The sequence below is a fragment of the Diorhabda carinulata genome, chromosome X (assembly GCF_026250575.1).
Source record: "Diorhabda carinulata isolate Delta chromosome X, icDioCari1.1, whole genome shotgun sequence".
Taxonomy (NCBI): domain Eukaryota; kingdom Metazoa; phylum Arthropoda; class Insecta; order Coleoptera; family Chrysomelidae; genus Diorhabda; species Diorhabda carinulata.
The window spans coordinates 54,178,419-54,197,775 of NC_079472.1; the positions used below are offsets into that span (position 1 = coordinate 54,178,419).

The following is a 19,357-nucleotide window of genomic DNA, read 5'->3' on the forward strand; positions in this document are numbered from 1 at the left end:
TTTCAATATGTGATAGACTAGGAATAACCTACATCTATCGTGATTCGATCGAATACAATGTTAAGTAAGTGTTCATGATGGCGATAAATGAAAGTGTGATTGGTAGATTTAAAAAATTTACTAGCTTTAACCAATAACTTAGTTTTTGTGTTCCATGTATTGATTCTATAGTAAGAAGATTGTTTTCTAATGATTGTCAATCATACACAAATTTCAAATTGTCATCCCGCAGCTTCGAGCACAGTGTTCCGTGTTTTCTTATTACTGATTTATTTACATTTTTTAAATTGAATGTGAGTAATGCATTCAATTAACATTCTTTAGCAGGTATGACGAAGAAACGTGTTTCAGAAAGGAATATATTAAATTAATAATCATATTGAAAATATTGTTGTTAACGTGGAAACATAAAATTGTATTTGGGTATACTTTATTTTAATATTTTAGTAGTTTACAAAATTAATTGAAAAGCGGCTTATTAATAGGGTCAACAGATTAATGTGCTTGTTTCTAAATCATTTTGCAATTATTAACATTAGGATTATGTAGAAAATATATTATCAACTTTAAAATTTATATTGTACTTATTTAAAAATATTTATTTATTTTGTTAATCAGATATCATATTACATCACCATCCCAATTGGAATGTATGACCTGCATAATTCTATTCACTTTCTTTTGAGCTACTTTAACAAATATTCACAGTCTACTAATAATTAAATTTAGGCAAACATGCTTATTTGAAAATGTATAGAATGATTGGCGTCACTATTAGATCACATATTTAATTCTCCAATTTTGTCAGATTACTATTTATATAAATGATTTCTCAAATTTACATATGTTTATGAATGATGAATATTATTTAACTTATATCAGTGTGATTGACCTTATTTTGGCCAATCTCTGAAATAATTGTATTTTGTAAATGAAAATTCTATTTTTTATATTTAAAGATTTTTCATTAAATTCATTCGACTCAATAAATTACATTGCTCTCAGATTTGACCTTTTTTTAGACAACATAACAGAAGATAAATGATATTTAATACCTTCAGAGTAGTGATGAACAAACATTGAAAATGCCAGATACTGTTGAAGAAAATCTTCGTAAAGTTTTAAAAGGACTGCCATTAGAGGGCGAAGAAGCAGAATTATGTGATTTTACTTTAGAAGAACAGAATGAGGCTTTGGAATCACAGGGTATTCAGCCTAGTGTTGATCCTAAATATAAACCTGTCATTTTTGAAACAGTGATGTATATAGTTGCCTGTGTTATTTTAAATGAATACAATGAAGTTTTGATGATTCAGGAAGCTAAGAAGTCTTGTGCAGGAAAATGGTAAGTATCTCTATAAAATCAAATCGAAGAGAAATTCATTTAGAAGAGAAACAACAGATAAATCATTAATCAATTGCTTCTTGTCTAGAGATCATTTAATTTTGTACCTGAAGACTTTCTATCTCTGCATTATATTGCTTAAAATTTTTATAAAAGAACTTTAGTTTTTGTGTAAATATTTTATAAGTATATATGTTATAGTCAATATGATTAAATAGTTATAAAAAATAACAAAATTGTCTAAACATAAATTAATCACTTTATCGGATATTATTCATATTAGCGAGCCACAAAATAATCAGTTACTAACAAATAATCAGTGTTTTTCTTTAATTATGAAAGTAAAAAATATCAAAGAACAATTTTACTAAGAAAATGCTTGAAGATTAATAGTAGCTGGCAAGATACAATGCAGTCAAAATTGGAACATCAGAAAAACTGGTAGTACCAGTGAAAATCGAATGTGATTCCAATATTTATAGGGTTCACGCCAGCATGGCGACATAGCGACAATTGTCGCCAAATCATCAAGAAATGTCGCCAAAATCATACACATCGACGACAAATTTGTCGCCCAAAATATTTTTAAAAAAACCTATGTTTTATCAGATATTTTAATTTGTTTAGAAGAATATGGACAATTCAACATTGTGCTAGAAATTTAAATTTTGTTGTTTAAATCATCTTCTATATCTTCTTTATATGCTTCTCAAACCGTCCTACTCGTGAAAAAAGTTTTACTTTACGCACTTGTTGCATAAATAACTATTATTGTATATTTTTATGAAATTTCTGTATTTTGTTAAATAATGAAAAGTACATTGATTTTATATTAGTTTTTATTTCACCTCGATATAATTATTTTATGCTCAAATTCATTGTAATATTTTTAAAGATTAACATATTGAAATTATGTGTTAGATTTGCATGGAAGTACATTCAACATTTCAATTTCCTTTTTTCTAAAAGCCCCTCCACCCTCTCGTGAGAATCTCGCGAGAACGCAGGAAACATGCGAATGTGGAACCGATTTACGTTCTTCGGTAAAGATGGAGAACAGCGCGAGAACGTGAGAACAGTCGAGAAGGTTTATTGACTCCACACTCGCATGTTTCTCAGTAACGAGCGAGACGCCGATTTGAATGATTTTTCTCCACTTCTTTTTAATCATTCTTTTCTCTTTAATATACGCATAATTATAATATGCAAAGGAGCGGAGAACTGAGGTGAGAACTGTAGTGAGAACTTTGTGAGAGTGGGTATCCAAAAGAAGTTCTCGCTGAGAATCTCGTGGAGATTGAAGAACAAGATGTTTTCAGTTAAATCTGACGTTTTTTATTGCATCATATGGCATTTTATTTATTTCCAATGTCAAACTGTAGATGACCACACTAATAAGAATAATTTTGCTCATATTCAAGGTACTTACCAGCTGGTCATATGGAAAAAAATGAAAACATCATAACGGCATGTAAAAGAGAGGTTTTAGAGGAGACGGGATTACAAATAGAATGCACAACATTATTAGTTGTTGAAACTGCAAGAGGTAATTGGATGAGGTTTGTTTTAACAGGAAATGTTATAGGGGGCAGTCTAAAGACTCCTTCGGAAGCAGATAAAGAATCTTTGCAAGCTAAATGGGTAAAAAATTTGGAAGAAGTAGAGTTACGAGCCAATGATATTATTCACTTGATTGATAGGGCTAGGTGAGTAATTAAATTTTGCTAAAATATTCATATCTGTGAATATCTACAACTGAAAATCATAAAAAATTTGTATTGAAATTGGTAGCTAAGCATTTAATAAAAAGCCCAAAAACATTTGTGTCATTAAAAAAGATATTCAAATAATAGTGGGGGCCATTTTACGTCACATGTTATTAAATAAATTGTGGCGTTTCTTACAAAAACGACCATAGTCCTAAAATTCGGATTTTGCGGTTTAAATTGACACTTATAAAAGGTCGACCTGCTTGACCGAGAATGTCAGATTCTACAAAAAGAACCATAGTACGACTTTACAGCCGCCAAAAGATCAAATAGTTCTACAAAAACAGCCATAGTCGAACCGAATTCCTGCAAAAAGCACCATTGTTCTGGTCTATTTGATTAGTAAGCATGGCGAGTGTTAACGATATTTGTGATGTAATGTGTAAAGAAAGACACAGTTATAAAGGAAAATAAAGTACGTATAAATCATGTGGGAAACAAGTTCCGGCTAGAGTTACTGGCGCTGATTGTAGGTATGTCAAAAACTGAATATATTTCTAAGTATTCATGTTATTATTGATCTTTTATCTTGATGTTTTAGGTGTTCGCGTTCAAAGTGCCTTCAAAATATTAATGGGAATAATCGACAGACTTTGATAACTCTGTTTAATAACATGGCGTCAAAGGATGAACAAGATTCTTATTTATTTGGCTTAATACCCATAAGTGCTCCGCTGCACCGTAGATCCAAATGCGGAAGAAGGAAATGACAGAATGAAATCCTTTAGTGACAGTGCAGTGTTTTCTTACAAGATAAGAGTGGAAGGTAAAGAATATCCAGGCGTTTTTAAGCATATTTGGTGTTACAAGAGGGAAAGGACGAAAACTACAAAATAATATTTTGCTTGAAGATAAATCACTACACGATAGAAGAGGAAGGCATAATAACAGGCACAAGAAAATACCGGGGCCTGTAGCAAATTTGATAAAAAACCATATCCAGTCATTTAAAGCTCAGCAATAACATTATTCAAGACGAAAAAATCAGATTATACCTTCCAGAAATACTTTCTGTCAAAGCAATGTATAAAATGCTTTTGAAAAGTTTCATATTAATGTTTCATATAAAGCATATTGGTCAGTTTTCACAACATCATTTAATATTAAGCTTGGACTGCCGAGATCTGACACATATACCATTTGTGATAGATTATCTTCTTCTTATTCATTTTTAAGATCTCATGATCTCTGTTAGTTTTGTAGGTTCCTTATGTATCAGTTCCTGGGAGGTGGACTGCCAGCTGTCCATCCATCTCTTAGGTGGTCGTCCGGGCTCTTTTTTACATATTGGTTTCCCGTCAAGTACGATGTGTGGCAGTCTGATGGATTATATCAAAACTAAGGCTGACATATTCTATGAAATAAAAAGGCAATGTAAATTTAAAGCAAAGCAAGGCCTTATCGTTTGATTACAAGCAAAATTTGCCATTGCCTCACATTCAAACTGGTGATGTTTTTTTTGCCAGCCAGCTCAGGTACTATATTTTTAGAGTGCACGATTTGGCAACCATTGATGCGACTTTGTTCGTGTACGATGAAACTGTTGGCAAGAAAGGCCAGAATGATGTTACTTCTTTGTTGTTGCGTTATTTTAACAAGGCAGATATAAGCAACAAAGACTTAGTGTTGTTTAGTGATAGATGCCCGGGGCAAAACAAAAATTATTTGATAGCTAGATTCGTTTACGCCGTAGTTCACATTTTCAAAATTTTCAAAACCATTAAGTATTATTGTCCTATTCGAGGACATTCCCGACTGCTCAACTATCATATTTTAGTTTATTGAGTTAAAAAAAGGGAGGAAAAGTACAGTCTGACTGGGATAGATTAATATAAGCAGCAAGAGGGAAGCATTCTCCTTTTAAGTTTGTGAAAGTAGAGCAAGAAGTTTTTTTAAATATGGCTAAAGATCTGAAGCCATTTCTTATGCCAAATCCAAATCCGCCTATGAAAATAAAATCAGTAAGAGTGATTAAAATAACTGCAGAAGTAGACTATATACTTGTACAGACTAAACAATCTTACACAGGTGCCTGGGAAACAATACATCTGAGAAACCGGAAAAAGCCTGTTACCGAACTATCATTAAAGCACCTATATCAAGGTGATAATCAAATTAAACCCCAGAAGCTAGGTTTTCTACGAAATGCTACTAAATGCCTGAAAGCTCCCGAGAATGTCCACTATTATCTCAATCTGCAATCAAACCTTGCTCAGCCCAGCACCAGTACTAATACTGGACCTGAAATTGAAATATACAACGAAGACAATAGTTGTGGTCCAGAAGATTAAACAATGATGCCAATTTTCTGTGTATTTATTACAACTTAACGTTATTTAAAAATACATATTTATTTCAACCTGTTGCAAATTTGAAATCCTCAGTTCCATAGAAATTCCCATAAAAACAACCAGTGTCCATAAAAAAAGGAAAAACTACGTTGTTATTTGAAATATTACCGAAATTTTGTATAATTTTTTTTGGCCGACATTCGCTAATTATAAAATAAAATATGTCTTACATAAGAAAAAAACCAAATCTAGGGGCGACATAAAGTTTTTTCCACTTTCCCAAAAAATTCAACACTGGAATATGGTGGTTTTTGTAAGAAACGCCTCAATTGAAATAATCATACCAAAACAGCATAGCATAAGTGAATTTCAACGTATCCAAAATTTATTAGAGAAAATGATTGATCAAATGGTGGTCATTCTACCAAATAAGCGTATAAAATATATTTCCCTTTATTTAAACTGAATATATGTTTTGCATTTACTCCATAATATTTGTCATAAAAGACATAATACTTTCGAATGGTATTGCGGGTTGAGGACACAAAATAAAACTGTCTGTTAGTTTTTTTTTTAAATGCCAACGTTTCGATTTTTTATTTGATCTTTATCGAGGATTTAAGTTAGTTTGAAAGTGGGGCTTTTGTTTTAAGAGGTAATAAGCAGGTGGAATACTTACTTACGTAAAACTGATTAATGGGGTTATATAAAAAAGGGATAGTAACTGGAATAAGGTAAATACTGTTGTATTAATAGTAAATACTAACCAAGAAAAATGCTTTTAAAATTTATAATGTGGATAATACCTTAACAGAAGTAAACCTGAATTTTATTCATAAATGTGACAAACGACATAAGAGATCACGCAAAAGAAACTAAACAACTAGTTCTCCATCCTCCTCGTTACAGTCACAGTCTTGTGAATCATCATCATATTCGGCCTGCAAAATTCCATTTGGTTCACTGGCCAGGAATATCGTGAAAAATTGAAGTTTTTGATCTTGTTGCCAATTTTTATCGTAAAATAACACCAACGTTTGTAAATTTTAATTTTTTTCGGTTTTGACTTCATTTTTCAATTCCTTGGAATGGGCTTTTATGTTTGCTACATTTTTGCCTCTTTTACTAATCAATTCAAATTTTTTTGAACTATCGTCATGTCAAAAGTTTCGCTTCATGTCTTTGATATCTATAAACTTTTTCAAATCTTTATCCAGTCCTTTGTAATCTTGAATCAACCAATCATCTCCAAGTTTTTTTACTTCATACTTCTTTAGTCTTTTTTAAAGTCTTCCACAGACCTTATCAGTTGGTAAAAATGAGTCTCTGACTGGGAAGATTACTCTTATTCTTTAAAGAGAAGGATGGGCATCATTCGTCAGCCAAAGAGCGGACGTAATTTCATTTGCTCCCCTTCCTGCTTGAGTTTCATTCCAAATTTATAAAAATAGAGAGCGAGTTTCATAAAAGGATAATTGTCTAAAGTGATAAGCCTCACCAATTGGCAATTTGGAAAGATTTTGTACTTGTTTGAGATCGAAACAAAACACCTGTGAATCTGGTTCTTCTCGCCTCATTAACATATTGAATTGTTTTGCACTTAATTTGTGAATACCCAGTTCGGTTAAAATAGTCACTTTTTTGATAGGATCAGAGTATTTAAGATCATTTTTTTTTCAGAAGCAAAAATTCTTACATTTGAAACTGAGCTTCCGAATCCTATGTTGAGGTTTTTTGAAAATGTATTATAAAACAAACTGTGTCGAACCGTGTCAAAGCTTCCTCAACTGCGGAAATTGTACATTTTCCAAAACCTCGAAACTTTTAATTTACCTATAAATTAAATCACTTTATTCCGTTTTTGCATTTTTTGGTCTCCCCCTCTATTTTCTTTAATATCCTTTCCTAACATTATAGTACGTGTAATTATACGCAGTCGTTTCAAAGAAATGTCGAAAAATTTTAAAACCAATTTTTTGGCATGTAACTCGAATGTTGAAGACTTGATAAAGATCAAATAAAAGATCGAAACGTTGGCATTTAAAAAAAACTAACAGACAGTTTTATTTCGAGTCCTCAACCCACTACCTCATTCGAAATTTCATACTAGGATGGACAATAATATCAAGTAAGACATAATAATGTTCAATGCAAACCTGCAGTAATTTCTAGCAGTATATACAAATATTAACTACATAATTTTTATATTGACATTCCCATTCGTTTCAGTTGGAAATTTTGGGAAAAATTATAAACAAAAATAACGGTTATGGTAATCAATTTATTAATATACAGAAAAAAATCATTTTAACATCTGTATTAATGTTGTGAAATTAATGTTGGTTCATATTAACATTAGTAAACAAGACAGAAACACTTTCACAGATTAATTTGGAATCTTGCATTTTGGACAATTAATGAAAGGATACCTGAAACAAATGTATAATCGACAATTCACGAAAAAAGATTTGATAATTTAAACTAATAATGTAAGCAGAATCATTAGGTAGTTGTCACACATTTTCCAAAATAAGTATTTAATCAAAATGAAAAAAAACTATATACAGTTTCATATGATTTTGCGTAGCGTTTTCGCTTTGATCTGCCTGATTTTCTTGGTTTGCTTTTCTAAAATCCGGCTTTTCCGTAAGTGCCCCAACGACCATATTTTTTTGGAGTTTTTATTTTATTCTATTTGTAGTTTTCTTTTCCTTATATTCAATTTCTCTCCCTCTTCTTCTTAAGTATCTTCGTTTCGGGTCCTTAGCATACTTTTATTTCACTTGAGACATCCATTATGTAGATCAGTAGGTGTATTAACGTTTTTAAGCGTTTCCTTTATTTGATTTGTTTATTTTTATTTGGAAGTGACAGTGTTTCGCAAATAATTGAGACTTAGATTCTTTTTACAAATGTGGATCAATTTTCCATTGTATACTTCACATTCATGTTTGGATTGATCTCATCCTATTTCATATTGATCTAAAAATGGAATTAAATCGCGAACATTTTCGTGCAATGACTTTCTATGACTTTCAACGTGGATTAGATCAACAGCAGTGAGCTGATCAACTCGCTTTGACTATTGGTAAAGAAGCACCATCTCGAGCAATCGTATTTGACTGGTTTTCCGAAGTCAATCGTGGTTGCACTTCGCTATAGGATGAATTCAGTGAAAGTCATCCCAAATCGGCCGTTATCCAGAAACATATTGTATGAACATTTGGCTATTCGCGCAATAAGCACTTCGAAGCAAATGGTCGCTTCTTTTGTAGGAATAACTGGACATTCCACGACCGTTCCATTAGAGCAACGTAGAATGGTAAAATTCTGAATGGTATAACAGCATTTGTTTGCCAGAAGTGTTCGAAAAAATCAGGAAGATCAATCGTAGAAGACGAATCATTCTCCACCTCGACAATGGAACTCTGAAACATCAGTTTAAACGAAAACGTTTTTGAACAGTCAAAACATCGAATTGATGCGTCATCCGCCGTACTGTCCTATTTTGGCACCCGATGACTTATTCTTACTCCAGCGGATCAAAAATAAATTGCGAGGTCAACGTTTTTCTACACCAGAAGAAGCGGTTGATGCGGTCAAATCATATGTTTTGGATGTACCTCAATCGGAATCGAAAAAATGCTTCAAACACATGCAAAAGTGTATCTTAACAGCCATATTCAATTATCAATATTTGCTTATCTCAAAACTTAAGTAGCAACCCTAGTAGTAATAAAAGCTTCTTACTTTGTTCGCAATACAAATATTTGTGTTTCTATTTCCTCGCGTTTGTAATCAGTTATGTTTTCTAATTGTTCAGTCCAGCATGACAAACCGATATCCAATCTACTTACAGCTATTATTCCAGCAGCTAATTTAGAAGGTGGATAACACTGCATGTAATGTATATCTAAAACATAACATATATTTTTAAATTAACCAAAAACATTTTTATGTAGAGCTCCATTTTTGATTACATGTATGTGGATACAATCTACAACTTCTTTGGGTCTCTTAAACAGTTTTTGAGATAGACTTTTTGTCAAGAAAACCCAGAAGGATTCAGATGTAATTTAAGAGGTGACTTTTCCCAATTCAACAGCCAATTTTTATTTCAAGTCGTTATTTATAGGCGGGAACCAATAACTAAAGATAGGTAATGGTATTTGTTTTATAAACTACTTCAAATATTTATCAACTACTAACTCTTACATCTTGTAACGAGGTTAGATGGGTTGGTCTTTCACCCTCTAAGTAGGACTTTGCCTATGTGATTACGCAACTATCGAATATTCTGGAATAGTTCTCAAAAACTTATGGATTGGATATAAAGATAAAGTACTTGATATGGATTTTTATTTCTTCTTCCATGTAAAATATACAGCGTTATGATGCAACTTTTTTTTATATTTGAATAAGTGGCTACTAAAATTGATTTTTCTGATTAAGCTGTTGATATTTCAACTATCTAAAAGTTGAAAATAGTTAGTGCGGAAAGTGAAACTTTCCCGCACGCGACTGCAGTTGTCCCGAACGACGCGGAGCGGAGATCGGCCAAGCGGTAAAGACACTTTACTCATGAGTTAGGAACATTATTTTTTCTACGACCGTATATACAAAAAAGTACACCAACCCATATTATTTTATTCCAACAAACATAATAATACACAAAACTTCAACTAAAAACTACTAATTATTATAAATATTAATATTGAAAACACAATTTGTTGCATTCTGTAGACTAGTAAGAATTGCCAATCCAGTGGAGTTATTTGGTTTCAACTGGAAGGTAGATGACGTCGATAAGGATGGCATCGGTTGCAGGTCGCATATAGATTACGATGACGGTGACGGTGACGGCAACGGTTTTAAGTCTTTTGTAGTACAGAGATATTTATTTGATATTTTTTTCTTCTGATTCCCGGACTCCTCCAAATAGCCCTCAGTTACAGTAGTAGACTTCCAGCCACCGAGGCGCTTTAGGTTGGTTATTTATTCGCCGAAGTCTGCTGGTACGTTGCCGAAGAAGGTCTGAAACTGTGTCCTGTATAACGTTCCGGATTAGGTAGGCGTAAATATGCAGCAATCTGAGCATTGAACTGAGCATTTTCCATTCTTATAACGAATAAAAAATCTGCGGTGTGGAGTGGTAGTTGGTCGTAAATCTGCGTACTTTCTGTACAGCGTCAAATAGGTTCCATCATTTATTTCTTCAGATATAACAAATGATCTTGACGAATGATTTTTGGAATCAGAAATTTTCACGACAATTAGGTTGCCTTTATCTTGAATATCGTCGACAGTGATATTTACAATTCAATTGCAGAAGACAGTTATGCGAGAAACGATCAATAAATACTCATGGCACTCATATCAAATTAAGAAATGAAAAATAATGTTTACTCTCCATATATAATATTCTGTAAATATCTAACAAACCGTCAGTCCACGTGGACTCATCATCTACACTGTTTTACAATGAAAACAGCGAATTGTAAACATAAATGCATTTTTATTGGCCGAAGCTTTCGGAAGGCGTATGTACACAATTTTTTTGAAATATTCCTACCAGACACAGTCTGCGATAAGCAGTGGCTTACTTTGGTGATATTTATTTAATTCATAAATTTCTTTAAAAAAAAGAAATATGGGTGTTCTTTAGACCACGGGCGAATGAAGACAATGAAATTGGACAGTGTAGTGAGAATAAAGACAGGTATATATTTAATAATGAAGATTTAGATATACAAACACAGCAAGTTATTTTAAATATATTGGAATGTTTAAAAAAGGAAAATATTCAGCAATCTGATAATGCAATCATAATAAGAATCGGTGAATTAACTAAAGTAAATAAATTTTCTATTTATCGAGTAGTCACGAAAGGGGTTGATGTAGATCATTCACGGAAAAACTGAAAACAGTTGACAAAGCTACTTAAGATTTTATCCGTGGGCAATAACCGAATCGTCAAGGATAGTTCGATAGCGACAAGATTATTTGCGTCAGATAAAACACTACCGTTCTAATAGACACATTATATAGTATACGCTGGAAGCCAAATACGTTTTTGTACCTAATGCTTTATTAATATTTGCTAAAAAATGAAAAACTGTGCAGCTGATTATCATGAAAATATGACAGCAGAATTATTTTAAAAGTGGTTTAATGAACAGCTTTCACCTAACATTCCACCATAATCAGTACTCGTTATGGACAACGCATCCTACCACTCGCGGCAACTCCTTAAGATACCAAATAGTAGCAGTAACAAAGTTTAAATTCTAGCATTTATGTCTGAAAAAAATATTCCTTTTTCTGTCAGCGATAGAAAAAAAGACCCAACAAACAAATAATTGCTCACTGTTTTAAAGGTCTAAAGTTAGAGAAAATTTATTATATTGACCAGCTGTGCAAAGAACAGGGTCATACTCTTCTTAGACTACTTCCTTACTATTGCATGTTGAACCCTATAGAGTTAATTTGGCAAACGTAAAATCAGAATTACGAAAATTTAATCAGTCTCCAGAACTGAGTAAAGAGGTTTTAGAACTCGTAAAGAAAGTTTTAGTAGTAGACCGCCAATGCTCCCTCTTTACAATCCTTCATAATTCAATCAAATGATGACTCTAGTTCAGACGATTCTGACTACCATAATTTTTAATAAAGAAACTTTGGAATTGAAATGTTTTTTTTTACTTTTGTTTTATTTGCAAAGAATTTATTTTCCTTTATGGTTTTTGCTTTGAAGTTTGGTTTTTCAAAAAAAAAACGAAAGGGGTAGAAAAAGGTTCATGTCTGGTACCCCGTTTAAACCAAAATCCCTTACAGGCAAGTACATTTTACTCGTCTATTTACGTTTTAAAATTTAATATTCAGTAGGATTACAATTTATAATGATTCGCATAAGATATAAAACTTTTGAAAGTTTTTATAAAAATGATAAATTTTTTAGAATTAATTATAACAAAATTGTCGGCAAGGGTTTTTATAATCTGCAATTGATATTGGAAGAACTATAACAATACTTCAAGACTTGCTTCCTAAATAACAATTCTTCGAGACCTGCTTCTATAGTAACAATACTTCGAGACCTGCTTCCATAGCAACAATACTTTGAGACCTGCTTCCATAGTAACAACATTACAAGACCTGCTTCTATAATAACAATACTTCGAGACCTGCCTCCATAGTAACAATACTTCGAGACCTGCCTCCATAGTAACAATACTTCGAGACCTGCTTCCATAGAAACAATACTTCGAGACCTGCTTCCATAATAACATTACTTCGAGACCTGCCTCCATAGTAACAATACTTCAAGACCTGCTTCCATAATAACAATACTTCGAGACCTGCTTCCATAGTAACAACATTTCAAGACCTGCTTCTATAATAACAATACTTCGAGACCTGCCTCCATAGTAACAATACTTCAAGACCTGCTTCCATAATAACAATACTTCGAGACCTGCCTCCATAGTAACAATACTTCAAGACCTGCTTCCATAATAACAATACTTCGAGACCTGCTTCCATAGTAACAACATTTCAAGACCTGCTTCTATAATAACAATACTTCGAGACCTGCCTCCATAGTAACAATACTTCGAGACCTGCCTCCATAGTAACAATACTTTAAAACCTGCTTCCATAATAACAATACTTCGAGACCTGCTTCCATAGTAACAACATTTCAAGACCTGCTTCTATAATAACAATACTTCGAGACCTGCCTCCATAGTAACAATACTTCGAGACCTGCTTCCATAATAACAATACTTCGAGACCTGCTTCCATAGTAACAACATTTCAAGACCTGCTTCTATAATAACAATACTTCGAGACCTGCCTCCATAGTAACAATACTTCGAGACCTGCCTCCATAGTAACAATACTTTAAAACCTGCTTCCATAATAACAATACTTCGAGACCTGCTTCCATAGTAACAACATTTCAAGACCTGTTTCCATAATAACAATATTTCGAGGCCCGCTTCCATAGTAACAATACTTCAAGACCTGCTTCCATAATAACAATACTTCGAGACCAGCCTAGATAATAACAATACTTCAAGACCTGCTTCCATAGAAACAATAACACCATTCTATTCCACAATAATATTTTCATTGTAATTGAAGATTCTATTAAATGTTATATAAGCGCGGTATTAGATAAAAATTTCTACGTAAAAAGTTGTGAAAAGAGGGTTGTTAATATCGCTGGCGCTCGTTTTGGCAAATATTACGGTTATTGAACAATATCGCTCTTTTCATAAATAGTTACGTAAATAACTATTTTACTTACTCTCTATAATTTGGTCGAGGTATTCTCCAACAAAAGTGTGTAAATTGTAAAATACACTTCTCATTCCGATTCCTTTATCTCTTACGTCTTCCTCGGTTATAGCGGTTTGTATATAGTAATAAACATAATGTGCTGTTGTAGGGTACATTATATACCAAGAAAAAAATTTTAACATGACTATTTCTAATGCTTTATAGTCAATTATTTGGTATCGGTTGTTTATAGCTCTGTTTAGTTCTGCTATTTTTGGAATTGTCATACTATTTTCCTCAAATTTTGCTACAAAGATCATTTTACAAATTAATATTTTAACAGAAAAGCTATCCTGCTTTGATTTTTGATACACAGTTGAATGCTTTTTATAGCAGACTCTATTTCAACTAGTATTCATCATCAGAAATTCGAGAAACGACTAGTGTACGTGTTGCTGGAAGGAGAAGAATATTGAACACTTTTTTTTATTGTTTAAAGTGGGGAAATTTTTTACAAGTAAAGGGCTCCCTCCTAAGATAATAAACGGAAATATGATCAAAAGAAAGAAAGGAATCAGAGCTGGGATTGTGTAAACACATGTGCTTGTGCTGGTCGTATCCAAGGACAAGGAAGTCAATAGGCAATAGTAGAAGATTAGAGGACACCCAAGGAAAATTAACTAAATATAATTCGACAAAGGGCAATTCTAAAGTAATACTCGAGCAGGAGTTCCGGGCGGCTCTCGATGAGGAAAAGTTAAATTTTTAGTTGGTAGTCCAGGTGTTGTGGTATTCACGAGTTACATCTGCCAATTCGTGCATGAGCATTTCAATTAAGCTGGAATTTCTGGAACCGTTGGGGACATTCACACTTACATACTGTTTCGATAATCATCATCAGAGATTGAACATAAACCTATTAACTTCATTAATTCCAGTGGAAAAACCACTTCGATAGAAAGTTTTACATTTATCCCTTACGTACTAAGTTGTGGAGTGGAATGTAAGGATAGGCCCTTTGCCTCTATTTAAACTAATCTTACGTATAACTTTAGGAAGACCTTTATCGTTTCTACTATAGACAAGTTAGCCCAAACGTTGACCCAATATTGGAGCCGACAAAGGCTTTAGAAGTATTATGAAAATTTCTGGATCCAACAAAAGCCAGGCAATAACGCAATGATCGGCTCGTAAGGTTATGACCTGTATTTTGAGATACACAAGATAGTGTTAGTAGGTTATTTGGAAAATGAAAAAAATTACGACGAGTCTGCTGTAAATTATTAGATCGATTGAAGAACAAACAATTGAATAAGTAGTGACTACAAGAGTCAAAAGAGGAATTCATTTTCAATATCATGTTTCTGTTTAGTTATACAAACAGGTCACGTTAGTAATAGGTTTTGGTTTTCTTACCTGCTAAAAGTAAGCAAACATTTGTAACCAGCAGAATTTTCTCGGGGATTATTGAATGATTATCCATGAAGATATCCAGTATATAAACAGCTAAATGTAAACAGCAATGGCTTAATTTTTTTTCAATGCATATTTTTTTTAGATAATCGACCAAATGAGGTCTATAGGAAAACTGAAAAATTAAATTCATTGAAATCGAATTGCGATTTTGTACGCTTTTGATAAATAAATGAATATAGATATCAAGGTGTGTCTATTTTAAAAATTTTTTAAAACATCTCCGATAAAAAATCTCTAAATATGATGGTTTCTGCCTCCAAAACAAAAAGCTGGTCGTAGACGACAAAATAATCCAACAAGAAATGAAATTCAAATATCTGGGTATAAAACTATCCGGATGGTGATATTGAGACAGAGGTAAGGCAGCAAACAATAAAAGCAGTAAGAGCAGCCGGATGTCTGAACGACACTATATGGAAAAACAAATACATAAGTATTGAGATCAAGTGGAGAACCTACAAAACTGTAATCAAACCCATAATGACGCACACAGCAGAAACTCGGCCTGATACAGCAAAAACAAAAAGGCTCTTGGAAACAAGCGAAATGAATGTCCTACGAAAAATTACTGGAAGAACGCTCCTAGACAGGGAAAGTAGCAACGACGTAATTCAAAAATGCAGAGTGGAAAATATTAACGAATAGGTACTAAACAGAAAGCGCGAATGGGACGAACACATAAGTAGAATGAGCGAGGAAAGAATAGTAAGGATAGCACGAGACAACTCACCACTGGGGAGAAGAAGTATGGGAAGGCCACGAAAAAGATGGAGTGATAATCTTACCATCAATAGAAGCAATAGGTATGCTGCGAAGAATGAACAGGCAATCTGTCTAAAATGGAGTAAGAAGGAGAAGAAGAAAAAGAAGAGATCTCTGATAAATAACCGACAATCTCGAATGAGATTGACATATATTTGCTTCCAACAGAGAGCCTTTATGCAAGATTTGAAAGGAATAAAATAGTTGTAGAGTTTTATTCGTCTTCTGGTTTACCGGATTTCTTATGTTCAGTTTTTCCAACAAAACGGGCGTCCATTTGCTTCAAAGTGCTTCGTGCGTGAATCACTTTGGTTGGATTTGGATCGTTTTCAAAGATACATACAGTCGATTGTTGTTTAGTTTCAGGTTCATATGCATATATCCATGATCCGTCACCTGTTTTTTAGACTTCTTTTGGAGAACTGCGATTCAATTTTTTAGCATTTCTTTGCACTAATTGACACGAGCTTTTTTTTGTATTGTCAAATTATGCGTTATTCTACGCGAACTAATCTTTATTGGTTCAATCCACGTCGGAATCAATAGAAAATCATCGCACAAAACTCTTCTGGAAATTTCTCGACTGCAAAGTCGATTAAAAATGGTTAAAATCTTTTTTTGAACGTGTTTCCGTCTATTTTCAACTGATTGACCTCTCTCTGTGCTACACTCAAGTAGGACATCCGAATTTGGAAATAGCCTTGTTGATGGTTGGTCTTAGAGACACGGTTGCGACAAATTTTGTTGTTCACAAAATTTGTATTCAAAAATAATTTGACCTTTCATATACTGCACACTTGCTCGCAAATAACTACTGACTGTGATCCGGACACCCCACTAAAATATTTTTAATTATGTATAATACCCTATTTACGTTCAGTATTAGTCGATTTAATAATTTCAAGTGATTAATGTTTTATGTAATTTTGTTGTTCATCTATACTTCTAAATGATTCACTGATTCTGAAAATTGAATATTGTAATTTGGACCTGGACAAGTTGTTTACTAATCAGTTCCCAGTGGGACGTCTCTTATATTTTTTTGTAAAGATTAGGTTTTCGCTATTTTAAGACCGAAATTATACAGTATCAATGTTATATTTTATTTTTGAAGTAATTGTTATAAAAAATGTTTCTATTAGTTGTAAAATATTCTATACCTGAGGAGACTCATGATGGAACGGAAGTCTACTTTCTTCTCTTTCTTTAATTACTTTTTTGTAATTATCTTTATATTCTTTTATGTCATCCCATGCTTCTCTCTGTAACTGTAATTAAACATTTAGGTTATTCAACATGAAAGAATAAACATATTATTTTGTTAAAAACAATACTGATTTACTCCGCCAAATAATCACTCATAAAAATGGCAACATTGCTTACAAAATCAGCGATAATTTGATGTTGAGTATTGAATTTTAAAAAATCTTTGGAAACGTTTAGAAAATTGAAAAAAAAATGTTAATTTATCTTGACAATTGACATTGACAATAATGACACGTTTTTATTACGCTAGTGCCGCGATTGGTAAGTGGTAGAAATAAATTTGTGTTTCCGAAATTTACATGCAAATTGACCTTCTTATAAAGTATGTTTTGTGACCATTACCAATAATACAAGGTTGCCTATAAGTAGAACCCAAAAGATATCTAGTGAATTGTCGACTTCATTCCAAGTTGTCTTTTCAACAGAAACATTTAGTGAAATTTTATTATAGTTACACTACTAGAAACTAACAAAAATAAAAAAAGGCAAAGGAAATTTCATAATTTTCTTTATCTTTTTACTTTTTAAACCTTTTTATATGTTTTTCGTGATAATTTGTCTTGATTTTAGGTCAGTTTTCACTATTTTATTTATTTTAAACTGACCTAAAATCATGCAAATTATCACGAAAAACAAAATTCATATAAAGCCAACGGTTAATATAATTACTTTTTTCCATCGATTTTACCTTCTTAAATATTTTTTGTTACGTGTAGCGCCATCAATATAAGAGTTCTATAACATTCTGTTTTATATAAAAAAATTATTAATTTACGCGAAATATCAAGTAAATATGTTGATTAAAATAAAAGGAATTTCCATGCAAACAAACTAAAAGAGTAAGTTTAATTAAGGCAGTAAAAATTATTATTATTTAAATCTTTTCAAAAATAAGATCAAAGGAATTGTTTTAAAACGACCTCATGAATTGAAATAGCGATTAACAATATTGAACATATCTACGCGAGTTGTTTCTGAAGTTCTGAGGTACACAAATATTTATAATTCTTTATTGTTTTTAAAAATATTGTCGAAGCATTTTTTCCATTCCGATTGAGGTACCTTACCTCTTCAGGTATAGACATACGTTGACGTAGCAATTTAATTTTAATCTACAAAAAAAAAAAAGAAATCAATGGATGACAAACAAGAACTGTACGGCGGATAAACCATCATATCAGTTCGATGTTTTGAGTGTTCAAAAACGTTTTTGTTTGAACTCGTGTGAGAGCTCGAATTGTCGTTGGTGGAGAATAATGAGATGATCTAAACAAATCAAATAAAGCAAATACTTAAAAACGTTAATATACCTACTGATCTTCATAATAAATTTCTTAAGTGAAATAAAACAATAATAATAGTAAGCTGAGGAATCGAAACGATAATATTTCACAAAGATGACGGAGAGAAACTTATGATGGAAATGTTAGATTTGACATATTCATATCAGTGTTGCCATATCTCGAAAGTAGCAGTAGTGAAGTAGCAACCCTCGTAGATTGTTTCACTATTGTTGTGTGTATTAGTTTTTTCAAAACAATAAAAATATTGCAACAAATGATTCAAGTATTTATTAGATATTTATTTACTCTTGTAAATAAAATTTATGAATTATATAAATAATAATAAAAGTACGACTAAATTTTAAAATCTCTCGTACAATTTAGTGTTTACATCATACAGAACTTTTTATGCAAAATAACTTAGTCCCAATATTAAAAATAAATAAAGTTTTCCATATAATGCGGATCTAAGTGGATTCTCATCGTATATGTCGTACAAATTTGTTTTATTTAGTTATACTTTATCGCCCTGTATATGATAATTACAATAATATGTAATTCTAACCGAAAGTTCCGTTTGAAAATTGTTATATTCTTTCAAAATTTGTAAGTGATTTATTTTTCTAATTAAAATAAATACTTACGTAAAATACAGAATTTTTAGTCATGTAATATCTCATTTTTCAAATCTTGCACATATACCTTCAACAAATTATAGAATATTGTAAATTACAAATGCGACATTAAATTTTAAAAACGGATTTTTTTGTCTAAGAAATATTTACATGAATGTTTTTGGTTTTTGTTAAATGTTTTTGCTTCCAAAATAAGTTTTGCTTCAATGCAGATTAATTTGTTTTTTATTGTACCTAACCGAATAAA

The 19,357-nt window shown here is 32.1% G+C and overlaps 2 protein-coding genes across 7 annotated transcripts in view; one reads left to right on the forward strand and one right to left on the reverse strand.

Annotated features, from left to right (window-relative positions):
- The window catches only part of LOC130902017 (8-oxo-dGDP phosphatase NUDT18), a 51,666-nt gene that overhangs the window by 25,783 nt on the left and 6,526 nt on the right, over positions 1–19,357 (forward strand). For 2 of the 5 annotated variants that reach the window (XM_057813810.1, XM_057813809.1), the window contains exons 3-4: positions 1,023–1,345; positions 2,767–3,051. In XM_057813810.1, the coding sequence (XP_057669793.1) occupies positions 1,086–1,345; positions 2,767–3,051 (545 nt within the window). In that variant the 5' untranslated portion in view covers positions 1,023–1,085. Of the gene's footprint in view, positions 1–70; positions 424–1,022; positions 1,346–2,766; positions 3,052–19,357 lie in introns of those variants that run through there. The other 3 variants (XM_057813812.1, XM_057813813.1, XM_057813808.1) reach the window with 3 other exon arrangements.
- LOC130902019 (cyclin-J) lies at positions 7,703–19,235 on the reverse strand. Of its 2 annotated transcripts, XM_057813815.1 has the most exons (7): positions 19,120–19,232; positions 18,260–18,304; positions 17,087–17,194; positions 15,105–15,276; positions 13,717–13,995; positions 9,156–9,318; positions 7,703–7,834 (listed from the first exon to the last, which is right to left on the reverse strand). In XM_057813815.1, the coding sequence occupies exons 1-7, from the start codon at positions 19,153–19,155 to the stop codon at positions 7,792–7,794; spliced, it is 846 nt and encodes a 281-aa protein (XP_057669798.1). In that variant the 5' UTR covers positions 19,156–19,232; the 3' UTR covers positions 7,703–7,791. The 2 variants fall into 2 exon arrangements, with proteins under 2 accessions (XP_057669798.1, XP_057669799.1); XM_057813816.1 differs by lacking the exon at positions 18,260–18,304 and having other exon boundaries at positions 19,120–19,235.